We start from the raw sequence: 19,492 nt of genomic DNA, 5'->3' as shown, positions 1-19,492 counted from the left end.
ACAGAATGGAAAAAGGTGAGAACAAAGGAGGTAAGGGGAGTGGGGGAGGAATGGGATGTATTTAGGGAAGCAGTGATGGCTTGCGCAAAAGATGCTTGTGGCATGAGAAGCGTGGGAGGTGGGTTGATTAGAAAAGGTAGTGAGTGGTGGGATGAAGAAGAAAGATTATTAGTGAAAGAGAAGAGAAAGGCATTTGAACGATTTTTGCAGGGAAAAAATGCAAATGAGTGGGAGAGGTATAAAAGAAAGAGGCAGGAGGTCAAGAGAAAGGTGCAAGAAGTGAAAAAGAGGGCAAATGAGAGCTGGGGTGAGAGAGTATCATTAAATTTCAGGGAGAATAAAAAGATGTTTTGGAAGGAGGTAAATAAAGTACGTAAGACAAGGGAGCAATTGGGAACTTCAGTGAAGGGGGCTAATGGGGAGGTGATAACAAGTAGTGGTGATGTGAGAAGGAGATGGAGTGAGTATTTTGAAGGTTTGTTGAATGTGTTTGATGATAGAGTGGCAGATGTGGGGTGTCTTGGTCGAGGTGGTGTGCAAAGCGAGAGTGTTAGGGAAAATGATTTGGTAAATAGAGAAGAGGTAGTAAAAGCTTTACGAAAGATGAAAGCCGGTAAGGCAGCAGGTTTGAATGGTATTGCAGTGGAATCTATTAAAAAAGGGGGTGATTGTATAGTTGACTGGTTGGTAAGGTTATTTAATGTATGTATGATTCATGGTGAGGTGCCTGAGGATTGGCGGAATGCTTGCATAGTGCCACTGTACAAAGGCAAAGGGGATAAGAGTGAGTGCTCAAATTACAGAGGTATAAGTTTGTTGAGTATTCCTGGTAAATTATATGGGAGGGTATTGATTGAGAGGGTGAAGGCATGTATAGAGCATCAGATTGGGGAAGAGCAGTGTGGTTTCAGAAGCGGTAGAGGATGTGCGGATCAGGTGTTTACTTTGAAGAATGTATGGGAGAAATACTTAGAAAAGCAAATGGATTTTTATGTAGCATTTATGGATCTGGAGAAGGCATATGATAGAGTTGATAGAGATGCTCTGTGGAAGGTTTTAAGAATATATGGTGTGGGAGGCAAGTTGTTAGAAGCAGTGAAAAGTTTTTATCGAGGATGTAAGGCATGTGTACGTGTAGGATGAGAGGAAAGTGATTGGTTCTCAGTGAATGTGGGTTTGCGGCAGGGGTGTGTGATGTCTCCTTGGTTGTTTAATTTGTTTATGCATAGGGTTGTTAGGGAGGTGAATGCAAGAGCTTTGGAAAGAGGGGCAAGTATGCAGTCTGTTGTGGATGAGAGAGCTTGGGAAGTGAGTCAGTTGTTGTTCGCTGATGATACAGCGCTGGTGGCTGATTCATGCAAGAAACTGCAGAAGCTGGTGACTGAGGTTAGTAAAGTGTGTGAAAGAAGAAAGTTAAGAGTAAATGTGAATAAGAGCAAGGTTATTTGGTACAGTAGGGTTGAGGTTCAAGTCAATTGGGAGGTAAGTTTGAATGGAGAAAAGCTGGAGGAAGTGAAGTGTTTTAGATATCTGGGAGTGGATCTGGCAGCGGATGGAACCATGGAAGCGGAAGTGAATCATAGGGTGGGGGAGGGGGCAAAAATTCTGGGGGCCTTGAAGAATGTGTGGAAGTCGAGAACATTATCTCGGAAAGCAAAAATGGGTATGTTTGAAGGAATAGTGGTTCCAACAATGTTGTATGGTTGCGAGGCGTGGGCTATGGATAGAGTTGTGCGCAGGAGGATGGATGTGCTGGAAATGAGATGTTTGAGGACAATGTGTGGTGTGAGGTGGTTTGATCGAGTGAGTAACGTAAGGGTAAGAGAGATGTGTGGAAATAAAAAGAGCGTGGTTGAGAGAGCAGAAGAGGGTGTTTTGAAGTGGTTTGGGCACATGGAGAGAATGAGTGAGGAAAGATTGACCAAGAGGATATATGTGTCGGAGGTGGAGGGAACGAGGAGAAGAGGGAGACCAAATTGGAGGTGGAAAGATGGAGTGAAAAAGATTTTGTGTGATCGGGGCCTGAACATGCAGGAGGGTGAAAGGAGGGCAAGGAATAGAGTGAATTGGAGCGATGTGGTATACCGGGGTTGACGTGCTGTCAGTGGATTGAATCAAGGCATGTGAAGCGTCTGGGGTAAACCATGGAAAGCTGTGTAGGTATGTATATTTGCGTGTGTGGACGTATGTATATACATGTGTATGGGGGTGGGTTGGGCCATTTCTTTCGTCTGTTTCCTTGCGCTACCTCGCAAACGCGGGAGACAGCGACAAAGCAAAAAAAAAAAAAAGGGGGGAATTTATAGCTTCACATATCATTTGTCAATGCAGTGCCAGCGTCACTTATAATAAATAAATGTATTATTCAATTCAGCAAATAAATACTTCACAGGAACTGGGAACAAAAAGTTTTACATACGAAAGATAAAGTGAACCTCTTCTTTGGAATACTACGGACCAAAACTCTTACATATGAAAGACCTCTTCTTAGGAATACTAGGAACCAAAACTAGTCATACCTGGTCAAAGGTCAACATAAGACACCCACATACACACAACATAAGTGTAAGACCTCCATGCAGCTCTGCACAGCACAAAGTATTGAATCACAGGTAACTGCAACATCATTTGAGGGCAAGTACACAAATGGTGATAAAACACTAATTACCTGATTCCTCATATGAGATCTCATAAAAACACCAGAGAATAATGGAGCCACCATCCCTCATAATATCAAGACTCATGCATACACTTGATAATGGCAACACTTCAATGTCTGTCATCTAAAATTGAAATTCAGCTTGATTAATTATGACCTAAATCTGTTCTCAAGTCATTCTTAATTATAATGAGGACTTCACCTGACTGTACATCAAATCACCTCTGGACAATGAGTCTAAGCGCTTAGGCATGCGAGGGTTGGGTATCAAAGTTAGATGGTTATTGTGTTCACTTACTGGGGCTGTGATTTGCTACCAAATGTAGGATAACTTACGTGCAATGATGGCTAATATGTTAGAGTGGTCTAGACTTTGTCTTTTGAGTGCTGTAAACCACAAAAAATAAAGCATGATACCCTAATGCTCATTGCAGTACACATGATCTCATCATCCTGATTAAGAAGGTGAATCAATCAATCAACAAAAAATCTAAGGACACAGTAGCTGTCTCAAGCATATTTCATATGACAGTCTAACTCAAAAGAATACTCAGTTTTACTATCACTTACCTATTGTTAGAGAGATCAATTACTCCAAATATAATGAGGTTTACAAGGAGTAAAGCCCATTCAGTGATGATGGAATTAGAGTAAGATGAAGTGATCACATCAAAAAGACCTCCAACTAAAGCAAATCGCAGACTCAATGCCTCCAGCATCAGCTGACGACTTCTCCCATCTTCAGGAAATGTGACTTGCAATGCTCCAGGCTTCTCCTGATTATTTAGAACCTGGTTAAACAGTCACCAATAAAACTGAGATGAGATTAATAAAAATCTGTCAATCTAATACCTTTAAATCCATTCCCATATACATGGGATGGATCAAACACATTCAGCCCCTCATCACACACGTCCTTAACTTATGTCCACTGTCACAGTCTTCCAGACTAAAATAAGTATTCCTTAATTTTTCACTTTGGATACAGAGTTGGCATGCCACCCTTGCACACAAAACATTGCCTTTCAGTATGACCAAAAATAATTCTTCTGGCATCAAGTGAATCATCTCTAACACTAAATGTCATTCACTGCATCTGTCCACGTTTTGTCACAGTCTTCCACTAATTCCTTACACCCTCATACATTGTAATCCTCACCTTCTTCACCAATATATCTGCCTATAGCAACATATAACAACTTTTAATGAGCTTATGTTCTTGCCTTTTTGGTTATTCCTTCAACTCAAACTTCTTTCTTACACCTTTCTTTATTCATATAATCTGTGTTTGCAATTGCACTAAATTATGTATTTCAACTGCGCACATCCAATATATGTGTCAGAGGTGGAGGGAACAAGGATAAGCTGGAGCCTAAATTGAAGATGGAAGAATAGTAAAAAATATTTTGAGTGATCAGAGTAAACCATGGAAAGTTTTGTGGGGCCTGGATGTGGAAAGGGAGCTGTGGTTTCAGTGCATTACACATGACAGCAAGAGACTGAGTGTGAACTAGTGTAGCCTTTGTTGTCTTTTCCTAGGACTACCTCATGCGCATGGGGGAAGAAGGTTGCCATTTCATGTGTGGTGGGGTGATGACGGAATGGATGAAGGCAGCAATATGAAGATGCAAATGTGTATATATGTATGGATAGGGGATAGGGGATTAAGAATACTTCCCACGCATTCCTCATGTGTCGTAGAAGGCGACTAAAGGGGACGGGAGTGGGGGGCCAGAAACCCTCCCCTCCTTGTATTTTAACTTTCTAAAAGGGGAAACAGAAGAAGGAGTCACGCGTGGAGTGCTCATCCTCCTCGAAGGCTCAGATTGGGGTGTCTAAATGTGTGTGGATGTAACCAAGATGAGAAAAAAGGAGAGATAGGTAGTATGTTTGAGGAAAGGAACCTGGATGTTTTGGCTCTGAGTGAAACGAAGCTAAAGGGTAACGGGGAAGAGTGGTTTGGGAATGTCTTGGGAGTAAAGTCAGGGGTTAGTGAGAGGACAAGAGCAAGGGAAGGAGTAGCACTACTCCTGAATCAGGAGTTGTGGGAGTATGTGATAGAGTGTAAGAAAGTAAATTCTAGATTGATATGGGTAAAACTGAAAGTTGATGGAGAGAGATGGGTGATTATTGGTGCATATGCACCTGGGCATGAGAAGAAAGATCATGAGAGGCAAGTGTTTTGGGAGCAGCTGAATGAGTGTGTTAGTGGTTTTGATGAACAAGACCGGGTTATAGTGATGGGTGATTTGAATGCAAAGGTGAGTAATGTGGTAGTTGAGGGAATAATTGGTATACATGGAGTGTTCAGTGTTGTAAATGGAAATGGTGAAGAGCTTGTAGATTTATGTGCTGAAAAAGGACTGGTGACTGGGAATACCTGGTTTAAAAAGCGAGACATACATAAGTATACGTTTGTAAGTAGGAGAGATGGCCAGAGAGCGTTATTGGATTACTTGTTAACTGATAGACGCAAGAAAGACAGACTTTGGATGTTAATGTGCTGAGAGGTGCAACTGGAGGGATGTCTGATCATTATCTTGTGGAAGCGAAGGTGAAGATTTGTGGGGGTTTTCAGAAAGAAGAGAGAATGTTGGGGTGAAGAGAGTGGTGAGAGTAAGTGAGCTTGGGAAGGAGACTTGTGTGAGGAAGTACCAGGAGAGACTGAGTACAGAATGGAAAAAGGTGAGAACAAAGGAGGTAAGGGGAGTGGGGGAGGAATGGGATGTATTTAGGGAAGCAGTGATGGCTTGCGCAAAAGATGCTTGTGGCATGAGAAGCGTGGGAGGTGGGTTGATTAGAAAAGGTAGTGAGTGGTGGGATGAAGAAGAAAGATTATTAGTGACAGAGAAGAGAAAGGCATTTGAACGATTTTTGCAGGGAAAAAATGCAAATGAGTGGGAGAGGTATAAAAGAAAGAGGCAGGAGGTCAAGAGAAAGGTGCAAGAAGTGAAAAAGAGGGCAAATGAGAGCTGGGGTGAGAGAGTATCATTAAATTTCAGGGAGAATAAAAAGATGTTTTGGAAGGAGGTAAATAAAGTACGTAAGACAAGGGAGCAATTGGGAACTTCAGTGAAGGGGGCTAATGGGGAGGTGATAACAAGTAGTGGTGATGTGAGAAGGAGATGGAGTGAGTATTTTGAAGGTTTGTTGAATGTGTTTGATGATAGAGTGGCAGATGTGGGGTGTCTTGGTCGAGGTGGTGTGCAAAGCGAGAGTGTTAGGGAAAATGATTTGGTAAATAGAGAAGAGGTAGTAAAAGCTTTACGAAAGATGAAAGCCGGTAAGGCAGCAGGTTTGAATGGTATTGCAGTGGAATCTATTAAAAAAGGGGGTGATTGTATAGTTGACTGGTTGGTAAGGTTATTTAATGTATGTATGATTCATGGTGAGGTGCCTGAGGATTGGCGGAATGCTTGCATAGTGCCACTGTACAAAGGCAAAGGGGATAAGAGTGAGTGCTCAAATTACAGAGGTATAAGTTTGTTGAGTATTCCTGGTAAATTATATGGGAGGGTATTGATTGAGAGGGTGAAGGCATGTATAGAGCATCAGATTGGGGAAGAGCAGTGTGGTTTCAGAAGCGGTAGAGGATGTGCGGATCAGGTGTTTACTTTGAAGAATGTATGGGAGAAATACTTAGAAAAGCAAATGGATTTTTATGTAGCATTTATGGATCTGGAGAAGGCATATGATAGAGTTGATAGAGATGCTCTGTGGAAGGTTTTAAGAATATATGGTGTGGGAGGCAAGTTGTTAGAAGCAGTGAAAAGTTTTTATCGAGGATGTAAGGCATGTGTACGTGTAGGATGAGAGGAAAGTGATTGGTTCTCAGTGAATGTGGGTTTGCGGCAGGGGTGTGTGATGTCTCCTTGGTTGTTTAATTTGTTTATGCATAGGGTTGTTAGGGAGGTGAATGCAAGAGCTTTGGAAAGAGGGGCAAGTATGCAGTCTGTTGTGGATGAGAGAGCTTGGGAAGTGAGTCAGTTGTTGTTCGCTGATGATACAGCGCTGGTGGCTGATTCATGCAAGAAACTGCAGAAGCTGGTGACTGAGGTTAGTAAAGTGTGTGAAAGAAGAAAGTTAAGAGTAAATGTGAATAAGAGCAAGGTTATTTGGTACAGTAGGGTTGAGGTTCAAGTCAATTGGGAGGTAAGTTTGAATGGAGAAAAGCTGGAGGAAGTGAAGTGTTTTAGATATCTGGGAGTGGATCTGGCAGCGGATGGAACCATGGAAGCGGAAGTGAATCATAGGGTGGGGGAGGGGGCAAAAATTCTGGGGGCCTTGAAGAATGTGTGGAAGTCGAGAACATTATCTCGGAAAGCAAAAATGGGTATGTTTGAAGGAATAGTGGTTCCAACAATGTTGTATGGTTGCGAGGCGTGGGCTATGGATAGAGTTGTGCGCAGGAGGATGGATGTGCTGGAAATGAGATGTTTGAGGACAATGTGTGGTGTGAGGTGGTTTGATCGAGTGAGTAACGTAAGGGTAAGAGAGATGTGTGGAAATAAAAAGAGCGTGGTTGAGAGAGCAGAAGAGGGTGTTTTGAAGTGGTTTGGGCACATGGAGAGAATGAGTGAGGAAAGATTGACCAAGAGGATATATGTGTCGGAGGTGGAGGGAACGAGGAGAAGAGGGAGACCAAATTGGAGGTGGAAAGATGGAGTGAAAAAGATTTTGTGTGATCGGGGCCTGAACATGCAGGAGGGTGAAAGGAGGGCAAGGAATAGAGTGAATTGGAGCGATGTGGTATACCGGGGTTGACGTGCTGTCAGTGGATTGAATCAAGGCATGTGAAGCGTCTGGGGTAAACCATGGAAAGCTGTGTAGGTATGTATATTTGCGTGTGTGGACGTATGTATATACATGTGTATGGGGGGGGGTTGGGCCATTTCTTTCGTCTGTTTCCTTGCGCTACCTCGCAAACGCGGGAGACAGCGACAAAGTATAAAAAAAAAAAAAATATATATATATATTGAGAGGGTGAAGGCATGTACAGAGCATCAGATTGGGGAAGAGCAGTGTGGTTTCAGAAGTGGTAGAGGATGTGTGGATCAGGTGTTTGCTTTGAAGAATGTATGTGAGAAATACTTAGAAAAGCAAATGGATTTGTATGTAGCATTTATGGATCTGGAGAAGGCATATGATAGAGTTGATAGAGATGCTCTGTGGAAGGTATTAAGAATATATGGTGTGGGAGGAAAGTTGTTAGAAGCAGTGAAAAGTTTTTATCGAGGATGTAAGGCATGTGTACGTGTAGGAAGAGAGGAAAGTGATTGGTTCTCAGTGAATGTAGGTTTGCGGCAGGGGTGTGTGATGTCTCCATGGTTGTTTAATTTGTTTATGGATGGGGTTGTTAGGGAGGTAAATGCAAGAGTTTTGGAAAGAGGGGCAAGTATGAAGTCTGTTGGGGATGAGAGAGCTTGGGAAGTGAGTCAGTTGTTGTTCGCTGATGATACAGCGCTGGTGGCTGATTCATGTGAGAAACTGCAGAAGCTGGTGACTGAGTTTGGTAAAGTGTGTGGAAGAAGAAAGTTAAGAGTAAATGTGAATAAGAGCAAGGTTATTAGGTACAGTAGGGTTGAGGGTCAAGTCAATTGGGAGGTGAGTTTGAATGGAGAAAAACTGGAGGAAGTAAAGTGTTTTAGATATCTGGGAGTGGATCTGGCAGCGGATGGAACCATGGAAGCGGAAGTGGATCATAGGGTGGGGGAGGGGGCGAAAATTCTGGGGGCCTTGAAGAATGTGTGGAAGTCGAGAACATTATCTCGGAAAGCAAAAATGGGTATGTGTGAAGGAATAGTGGTTCCAACAATGTTGTATGGTTGCAAGGCGTGGGCTATGGATAGAGTTGTGCGCAGGAGGATGGATGTGCTGGAAATGAGATGTTTGAGGACAATGTGTGGTGTGAGGTGGTTTGATCGAGTGAGTAACGTGAGGGTAAGAGAGATGTGTGGAAATAAAAAGAGCATGGTTGAGAGAGCAGAAGAGGGTGTTTTGAAGTGGTTTGGGCACATGGAGAGGGTGAGTGAGGAAAGATTGACCAAGAGGATATATGTGTCGGAGGTGGAGGGAACGAGGAGAAGAGGGAGACCAAATTGGAGGTGGAAAGATGGAGTGAAAAAGATTTTGTGTGATCGGGGCCTGAACATGCAGGAGGGTGAAAGGAGGGCAAGGAATAGAGTGAATTGGAGCGATGTGGTATACCGGGGTTGACGTGCTGTCAGTGGATTGAATCAAGGCATGTGAGGCGTCTGGGGTGAACCATGGAAAGCTGTGTAGGTATGTATATTTGCGTGTGTGGACGTATGTATATACATGTGTATGGGGGGGGGTTGGGCCATTTCTTTCGTCTGTTTCCTTGCGCTACCTCGCAAACGCGGGAGACAGCGACAAAGTATAATAAAAAAAAAAAATATATATATATATATATATATATATATATATATATATATATATATATATATATATATATATATATATATATTTTATCCCTGGGGATAGGGGATGAAGAATACTTCCCACGTATTCCCTGCGTGTCGTAAAAGGCGACTAAAAGGGGAGGGAGCAGGAGGCTGGAAATCCTCCCCTCTCATTTTTTTTTTCTTTTTTTTAATTTTCCAAAAGAAGGAACAGAGGGGGGCCAGGTGAGGATATTCCACAAAGGCCCAGTCCTCTGTTCTTAACGCTACCTCACTAATGCGGGAAATGGCGGATAGTTTAAAAGAAAGAAAGATATATATATATATATATATATATATTTTTTTTCATATTATTCGCCATTTCCCACGATAGCGAGGTACCGTTAAGAACAGAGGACTGGGCCTTTGAGGGAATATCTTCACCTGGCCCCCTTCTCTGTTCCTTCTTTTGGAAAATTAAAAAAAAAACGAGAGGGGAGGATTTCCAGCCCCCCGCTCCCTTCCCTTTTAGTCGCCTTCTATGACTCGCAGGGAATACGTGGGAAGTATTCTTTCTCCCCTATCCTATATATATTTATTATACTTTGTCGCTGTCTCCCGCGTTTGCGAGGTAGCGCAAGGAAACAGACGAAAGAAATGGCCCAACCCCCCCCATACACATGTATGTACATACGCCCACACACGCAAATATACATACCTACACAGCTTTCCATGGTTTACCCCAGACGCTTCACATGCCTTGATTCAATCCACTGACAGCACGTCAACCCCGGTATACCACATCGCTCCAATTCAATCTATTCCTTGCCCTCCTTTCACCCTCCTGCATGTTCAGGCCCCGATCACACAAAATCTTTTTCACTCCATCTTTCCACCTCCAATTTGGTCTCCCTCTTCTCCTTGTTCCCTCCACCTCCGACACATATATCCTCTTGGTCAATCTTTCCTCACTCATCCTCTCCATATGCCCAAACCACTTCAAAACACCCTCTTCTGCTCTCTCAACCACGCTCTTTTTATTTCCACACATCTCTCTTACCCTTACGTTGCTCACTCGATCAAACCACCTCACACCACACATTGTCCTCAAACATCTCATTTCCAGCACATCCATCCTCCTGCGCACAACTCTATCCATAGCCCACGCCTCGCAACCATACAACATTGTTGGAACCACTATTCCTTCAATCATACCCATTTTTGCTTTCCGAGATAATGTTCTCGACTTCCACACATTCTTCAAGGCCCCCAGGATTTTCGCCCCCTCCCCCACCCTATGATCCACCTCCACTTCCATGGTTCCATCCGCTGCCAGATCCACTCCCAGACATCTAAAACACTTCACTTCCTCCAGTTTTTCTCCATTCAAACTCACCTCCCAATTGACTTGACCCTCAACCCTACTGTACCTAATAACCTTGCTCTTATTCACATTTACTCTAAACTTTCTTCTTCCACACACTTTTCCAAACTCAGTCACCAGCTTCTGCAGTTTCTCACATGAATCAGCCACCAGCGCTGTATCATCAGCGAACAACAACTGACTCACTTCCCAAGCTCTCTCATCCCCAACAGACTTCATACTTGCCCCTCTTTCCAAAACTCTTGCATTTACCTCCCTAACAACCCCATCCATAAACAAATTAAACAACCATGGAGACATCACACACCCCTGCCGCAAACCTACATTCACTGAGAACCAATCACTTTCCTCTCTTCCTACACGTACACATGCCTTACATCCTCGATAAAAACTTTTCACTGCTTCTAACAACTTTCCTCCCACACCATATATTCTTAATACCTTCCACAGAGCATCTCTATCAACTCTATCATATCCCTTCTCCAGATCCATAAATGCTACATACAAATCCATTTGCTTTTCTAAGTATTTCTCACATACATTCTTCAAAGCAAACACCTGATCCACACATCCTCTACCACTTCTGAAACCACAGTGCTCTTCCCCAATCTGATGCTTTGTACATGCCTTCACCCTCTCAATCAATACCCTCCCATATAATTTACCAGGAATACTCAACAAACTTATACCTCTGTAATTTGAGCACTCACTCTTATCCCCTTTGCCTTTGTACAATGGCACTATGCACGCATTCCGCCAATTCTCAGGCACCTCACTATGAGTCATACATACATTAAATAACCTTACCAACCAGTCAACAATCCAGTCACCCCCTTTTTTAATAAATTCCACTGCAATACCATCCAAACCTGCTGCCTTGCCGGCTTTCATCTTCCGCAAAGCTTTCACTACCTCTTCTCTGTTTACCATTTTCCCTAACCCTCGCAATTTGCACACCACCTCGACCAAAACACCCTATATCTGCCACTCTATCATCAAACACATTCAACAAACCTTCAAAATACTCACTCCATCTCCTTCTCACATCACCACTACTTGTTATCACCTCCCCATTTGCGCCCTTCACTGAAGTTCCCATTTGCTCCCTTGTCTTACGCACTTTATTTACCTCCTTCCAAAACATCTTTTTATTCTCCCTAAAATCTAATGATACTCTCTCACCCCAACTCTCATTTGCCCTTTTTTTCACCTCTTGCACCTTTCTCTTGACCTCCTGTCTCTTTCTTTTATACGTCTCCCACTCAATTGCATTTTTTCCTTGCAAAAATCGTCCAAATGCCTCTCTCTTCTCTTTCACTAATACTCTTACTTCTTCATCCCACCACTCACTACCCTTTCTAATCAACCCACCTCCCACTCTTCTCATGCCACAAGCATCTTTTGCACAATCCATCACTGATTCCCTAAATACATCCCATTCCTCCCCCACTCCCCTTACTTCCATTGTTCTCACCTTTTTCCATTCTGTACTCAGTCTCTCCTGGTACTTCCTCACACAAGTCTCCTTCCCAAGCTCACTTACTCTCACCACCCTCTTCACCCCAACACTCACTCTTCTTTTCTGAAAACCCATATAAATCTTCACCTTAGCCTCCACAAGATAATGATCAGACATCCCTCCAGTTGCACCTCTCAGCACATTAACATCCAAAAGTCTCTCTTTCGCGCGCCTGTCAATTAACACGTAATCCAATAACGCTCTCTGGCCATCTCTCCTACTTACATAAGTATACTTATGCATATCTTGCTTTTTAAACCAGGTATTCCCAATCATCAGTCCTTTTTCAGCACATAAACCTACAAGCTCTTCACCATTTCCATTTACAACACTGAACACCCTATGTATACCAATTATTCCCTCAACTGCCACATTACTCACCTTTGCATTCAAATCACCCATCACTATAACCCGGTCTCGTGCATCAAAACCACTAACACACTCATTCAGCTGCTCCCAAAACACTTGCCTCTCATGATCTTTCTTCTCATGCCCAGGTGCATATGCACCAATAATCACCCATCTCTCTCCATCAACTTTCAGTTTTACCCATATTAATCGAGAATTTACTTTCTTACATTATATCACATACTCCCACAACATTTTTTTTGCTTTGTCGCTGTCTCCCGCGTTTGCGAGGTAGCGCAAGGAAACGGATGAAAGAAATGGCCCAACCCACCCCCATACACATGTATATACATACGTCCACACACGCAAATATACATACCTACACAGCTTTCCATGGTTTACCCCAGACGCTTCACATGCCCTGATTCAATCCACTGACAGCACGTCAACCCCGGTATACCACATCGATCCAATTCACTCTATTCCTTGCCCGCCTTTCACCCTCCTGCATGTTCAGGCCCCAATCACTCAAAATCTTTTTCACTCCATCTTTCCACCTCCAATTTGGTCTCCCACTTCTCCTCGTTCCCTCCACCTCCGACACATATATCCTCTTGGTCAATCTTTCCTCACTCATCCTCTCCATGTGTCCAAACCATTTCAAAACACCCTCTTCTTCTCTCTCAACCACGCTCTTTTTATTTCCACACATCTCTCTTACCCTTACGTTACTTCCTCGATCAAACCACCTCACACCGCATATTGTCCTCAAACATCCAATTTCCAGCACATCCACCCTCCTGCGCACAACTCTATCCATAGCCCACGCCTCACAACCATACAATATTGTTGGAACCACTATTCCTTCAAACATACCCATTTTTGCTTTCCGAGATAATGTTCTCGACTTCCACACATTCTTCAAGGCTCACAGAATTTTCGCCCCCTCCCCTACCCTATGATTCACTTCCGCTTCCATGGTTCCATCCACTGCCAGATCCACTCCCAGATATCTAAAACACATTACTTCCTCCAGTTTTTCTCCATTCAAACTTACCTCCCAATTGACTTGACCCTCAACCCTACTGTACCTAATAACCTTGCTCTTATTCACATTTACTCTTAACTTTCTTCTTTCACACACTTTACCAAACTCAGTCACCAGATTCTGCAGTTTCTCACTTGAATCAGCCACCAGCACTGTATCATCAGCGAACAACAACTGACTCACTTCCCAAGCTCTCTCATCCCCAACAGATTGCATACTTGCCCCTCTTTCCAAAACTCTTGCATTCACCTCCCTAACAACCCTATCCATAAACAAATTAAACAACCATGGAGACATCACACACCCCTGCTGCAAACCTACATTCACTGAGAACCAATCACTTTCCTCTCTTCCTACACGTACACATGCCTTACATCCTCGATAAAAACTTTTCACTGCTTCTAACAACTTGCCTCCCACACCATATATTCTTAATACCTTCCACAGAGCATCTCTATCAACTCTATCATATGCCTTCTCCAGATCCATAAATGCTACATACAAATCCATTTGTTTTTCTAAGTATTTCTCACATACATCCTTCAAAGCAAACACCTGATCCACACATCCTCTACCACTTCTGAAACCACACTGCTCTTCCCCAATCTGATGCTCTTTACATGCCTTCACCCTCTCAATCAATACCCTCCCATATAATTTACCAGCGATACTCAACAAACTTATACCTCTGTAATTTGAGCACTCACTCTTATCCCGTTTGCCTTTGTACAATGGCACTATGCAAGCATTCCGCCTATCCTGAGGCACCTCACTTTGAATCATATATACATTAAATAACCTTACGAACCAGTCGACAATACAATCACCCCCTTTTTTAATAAATTCCACTGCAATACCATCCAAACCTGCTGTCTTGCCGGCTTTCATCTTCCGCAAAGCTTTTACTACCTCTTCTCTGCTTACCAAATCATTTTCCCAAACCCTCTCACTTTGCACACCACCTCGACCAAAACACCCTATATCTGCCACTCTATCATCAAACACATTCAACAAACCTTCAAAATACTCACTCCATCTCCTTCTCACATCACACTACTTGTTATCACCTCCCCATTAGCCCCCTTCACTGAAGTTCCCATTTGCTCCCTTGTCTTACGCACTTTGTCGCTGTCTCCCATGTTAGCAAGGTAGCGCAAGGAAACAGACAAAAGAATGGCCCAACCCACCAACATACACATGTACATACATGCACGTCCACACACGCACATATACATACCTATACATCTCAACGTACACACTTATATATATACATACACAGACATATATATATATATATACATGTACATAATTCATACTTGCTGCCAATATTCATTCCCGTCGCCACCCCGCCACACATGAAATGACAACCCCCTCCCCCTGCACATGTGTGAGGTAACGCCAGGAAAAGAAAACAAAGGCCACATTCATTCACACTCAGTCTCTAGCTGTCATGTATAATGCACCACAACCACAGCTTCCTTTCCACATCCAGGCCCCACAAAACTTTCCATGGCTTACCCCAGACGCTTCACATGCCCTAGTTCAATCCACTGACAGTACGTCGACCTCGGTATACCACATCGTTCCCATTCACTCTATTCCTTGCATGACTTTCACCCTTCTGCATGTTCAGACCCTAATCGCTCAAAATCTTTTTCACTCCATCCTTCCACCTCCAATTTGGTCTCCCACTTCTCGTTCCCTCCACCTCTGACAAATATATCCTCTCTGTCAATCTCTCCTCACTCACTCTCTCCATGTGACCAAACCATTTCAAAACACACTCTTCTGCTCTCTCAACCACACTCTTTATATTACCACACTTCTCTCTTACCCTTTCATCATTTACTCGATCAAACCACCTCACACCACATATTGTCCTCAAACATCTCATTTCTGACACATTCACCTTCCTCCGCAAAACCCTACCTATAGCCCATGCCTCACAACCATATAACATTGTTGGAACCATTATTTCTTCAAACATACTCATTTTTGCTTGATGAGATAATGTTCTCACCTTCCACACATTTTTCAACACTCCCTGAACTTTTGCCCCCTCCCCCACCCTATGACTCACTTCCGCTTCCATGGTTCCATCCGCAGCCAAATCCACTCCCACATATCTAAAACACTTCACTTCCTCCAGTTTTTCTCCATTCAAACTTACTTCCCAACTGACTTGACCCTCAACCCTACTGTACCTAATAACCTTGCTCTTATTCACATTTACTCTCAGCATTCTTCTTTCAAACACATTACTAAACTCAGTCGCCAGCTTCTGCAGTTTCTCACTCGAATCAGCCACCAGTGCTATATCATCAGCGAACAACAACTGATTCACTTCCCAAGCCCTCTCATCTACAACAGACTACATACTTACCCCTCTTTCCAAAGCTCTTGCATTCACCTCCCTAACAACCCCATTCATAAACAAATTAAACAGCCATGGAGAAATCACGCACCCCTGCCACAGACCAACATTCACCGAGACCCAATCACTTTCCTCTCTGCCTACATGTACACATGCCTTACATCCTCGATAAAAACTTTTCACTGCTTCTAGCAACTTGCCTCCCACACCATATATTCTTAATACCTTCCACAGAGTATTTCTTTATCAACTCTATCATACGCCTTCTCCAGATCCATAAATGCTACATACAAATCCATTTACTTTTCAAAGTATTTCTCAAATACATTCTTCAAAGCAAACACCTGATCCACACATCCTCTACCACTTCTGAAACCACACTGCTCTTCCCCAGTCTTATGCTCTGTATATGCTTTCACCCTCAATCAATACCCTCCCATATAATTTCCCAGGAATACTCAACAAACTTATACTTCTGTAATCTGAGCACTCACCTCTATCCCCTTTGCCTTTGTACAATGGCACTATGCATGCATTCCGCCAATCCTCAGGCACCTCACCATGAGTCATACATACATTAAATATCCTTACCAACCAGTCAACAACACAGTCACTCCCTTTTTTAATAAATTCCACTGCAATACAATCCAAACCAGCTGCCTTGCCAGCTTTCATCTTCTGCACAGCTTTTACTACCTCTTTTCTTTTTATCAAATCATTCTCCCTAACCCTCTCACTTAGCACACCACCTCGACCAAAACACCCTACATCTGCCACTTGATCATCTAACACATTCAACAAACCTTCAAAATACTCACTTCATCTTCTCACATCACCACAACTTGAGGACAATGTGTGGTGTGAAGTGATTTGATCAAGTAAGTAATTAATGGGTAAGAGAGATGTATGGCAATAAAAAGACTGTGGTTAAGATAGCATAAGAGGGTGCACTGAAATGGTTAGGACATATGCAGAAAATGAGCGAGGAAAGGTTAAGAAAGAGGATATATGTGTCTTAAGTGAAGAAAACAAGAAGGGGGAGACCAAATTAGAGATGGAAGGATGGAGTGAAAAAGATTTTAAATGATCAAAACCTGAACATATAGGAGGATGAAAGGCATGCATGATATAGAGTAAACTGGAAGAACGTTGCATAGAGGGTTTGACATGCTGTCAACAGACTGAACCAGGCATGTTAAGTGGAAGGGATAAACCAGGGAAAGGTTTGTGCATTCCTGGATAGGTTAATGCAATTTTGGTGCATTACAAACAACAGCTACAGAATGGATGTGAGCAAATGAGGCCTTTCTTCATCTGTTCTTAGTGTTACCTCACTAATGTGGGAAACAGAGATCAAATATGAAAAAATAATCATTTATCATATATTCATATATAATACATTCATTCTAGTATATTGTATAATATTTCATGATTAAAAATGAAAATCACAAGTAACCACATTCAAAATTAAGTATAATTCTCTCACATTTCATCACAAGTAACCACACTCAAAATTAAGTCTAATTCTCTCACACACACACACATACACATACACACACACACACACACACACACACACACACACACACACACACACCCTCCCCCCCAAAAAAAAAGTACTATGAGTAATCTATGATATGAAAATTTCAGTGTTTTAATGAAATGGGTCTTTACGTCAAAATGACTTAAGTAGCATTTAATAATATAGTACAGACGTACCTCTTTTGGAGAGAAGAGGGACTGAGTGAGCTGGGTTCTGAGAGATTCAAGAAGTTCAGATAATTGATCATCCTGACCATCAAGACACATAAGCACGAGTTGGAGGAAAGGACGATGAGATGCTAGAGGCCAGTGTCCCAGTGACCTGCCACTTGGAGGATTCTCCATTCCATTGCTGCTGCTCACACTACTTGGCTGACTATGACTTGGAGGAGGGCTTGACACAGGGCCCTCAGTTGTTGCATTTTCATCATCTGTTGGTTTTGAATTACCAGAATAGGCACCAAAATTCACAGACTCCAGCACCTGACCTGAAAAAGATAATTTTATACACAGCACTAAATCTTCATATTCTTGCAAAAAAATGAATATATGTATACAATATCTAAGACCCCTTTCTCCAACACAGACATTTACTTCCTTGACTATTCTATCCACACTGAATAACCATGGTGACATCATACACCCCTGCCACAGATAAACCTTCACTCTCCCCTCCAACTTATATACATACCTTACACCCTTGATAAAAATTTCTCACTGCTTCTAGCAGCTTTCCTCCCACATGGTATACTTTGAAGACCTTCCACAATGTATTGCTATCAACATTATCCTATGCCTTCTCCATATCCATAAATGCTACGTACAAATCCATCTATTTTTCAAAGTATTTCTCACATCCTTTAAAACAAACACCTGATCCACACATCCTCTACTACTTCTGAAACCACACTGCTCCTTCTACAATCTGACACTCTGTACATGCCTTTACCTTTTCTTAATTTTGCAAAAGTAACTGATGAAATATCAATTGTTAATAAAGAATGTGGCAAAATGAAAAACACAAGTAAAACGAGGAAAATGGATCAAAGAATTTCTAACCAACAGAAAGTTCAAATTAGTTACAAATAGAATCATGTATGAAGAAGTGCTATCAGGAATACCACAAGGGACAGTTCTGGCCACAATAAGTCTTTAATCATGATCTCAAACACAGACAAGGAGGTAAAGAAGAGTCTAGTCAGATGACATAGGAGTAAGTGCAATCAGCTGACACGAGTAAGTGGGGCAGTAACGTGTGTGGAAGATCAAGCAAAACTATAAAGGGATTTGGGTGTTATCTGTATATGAATAGATGAAAGAACTAATGTTGTATACTTATGAGAATCTAGATCAAATAAGTCATGGAGTCATAGAAAATGAATGGTTCCAAGTGAAGGTTGGTAAGCAGCAAGGGTGTGTGATGTCACTATGGTTGTTCAATTTGTTTATCTGTGGGGTGGCAAGAGATGTAAATGCGAGAGTCTTGGAGAGAGCAGCAAGTATGCATTTTGTGGGGGATGAGAGAGCCTGGCAGGTCAGTTCTTGTTTGCTGATGATACAGCGCTGATGGCAGATTCAAGTTGGCAAACCGAAAAAGCTGGTAATTAATTTAGGATGAGCTTGTGAAAAAAGGTTATTAGGGGTTGAGGAACAAGTTAGTTCTGGTGTGAGTTTAAATGGAGAAAAATTGGGAGAAGTGAAGTGTTTTACATACATGGGAGTGGACAAATGGAACCACGGAAGCAGAAATGAGTCATAAGGTAGGTGAGGGGGCAAAGGTTCTGATAGCACTGATGAAAGTGTGGAAAGAGAAAATGCTATCTGGGAAGGCAAAAATGGGTATGCTTGAAGGTATAGTTGTCCCAACAATATCATAAGGATGCAAGACATGGTCAATCGATAAGGCTGTGCAGTGGAAGGTGGATGTGTTGGAAATGAAATGCTTAAGGACAACATATGGTGAGAAGTGGCTTGATTGAGAAAGTAAAGAAAGGGCATGAGAGGGGTGCGGTCATAAAAAGTGTGTGGTTGAGAAAACTGAAGAGGGTGTACTGAAATGGTTTGGACAAAGAGATAATGAGTGAGTAAAAAGTGACAAGGAGGCTATATGTGTAAGAAATGGAGGGAATAAGAAGAAAGACCGAATTGGAGAGAGTAAGATGGAGTGAAAAAGATTTTGACTGAACAGGGAATAACTATGCAAGATGGTGAATGGCA

At 42.4% G+C, this 19,492-nt stretch overlaps 1 protein-coding gene across 2 annotated transcripts in view; it reads right to left on the bottom strand.

Moving 5' to 3' along the window:
• Positions 1–3,210: 3,210 nt before the first annotated feature.
• The window catches only part of LOC139760017 (mediator of RNA polymerase II transcription subunit 12-like protein), a 456,094-nt gene continuing 439,812 nt past the window's right edge, over positions 3,211–19,492 (bottom strand). The window contains exons 30-31 of one of the 2 annotated variants that reach the window (XM_071682758.1): positions 17,453–17,763; positions 3,211–3,450 (exon numbers count right to left, since the gene is read on the bottom strand). In XM_071682758.1, coding sequence (XP_071538859.1) covers positions 3,226–3,450; positions 17,453–17,763 — 536 coding nt within the window. In that variant the 3' untranslated portion in view covers positions 3,211–3,225. The remainder of the gene's footprint in view (positions 3,451–17,452; positions 17,764–19,492) is intronic. The other variant, XM_071682766.1, reaches the window with a different exon arrangement.

Source organism: Panulirus ornatus, chromosome 3 (assembly GCF_036320965.1).
Source record: "Panulirus ornatus isolate Po-2019 chromosome 3, ASM3632096v1, whole genome shotgun sequence".
NCBI lineage: Eukaryota > Metazoa > Arthropoda > Malacostraca > Decapoda > Palinuridae > Panulirus > Panulirus ornatus.
Note: the sequence above shows the minus strand (reverse complement) of the source record. Positions and strands in the feature narration are given on the sequence as shown.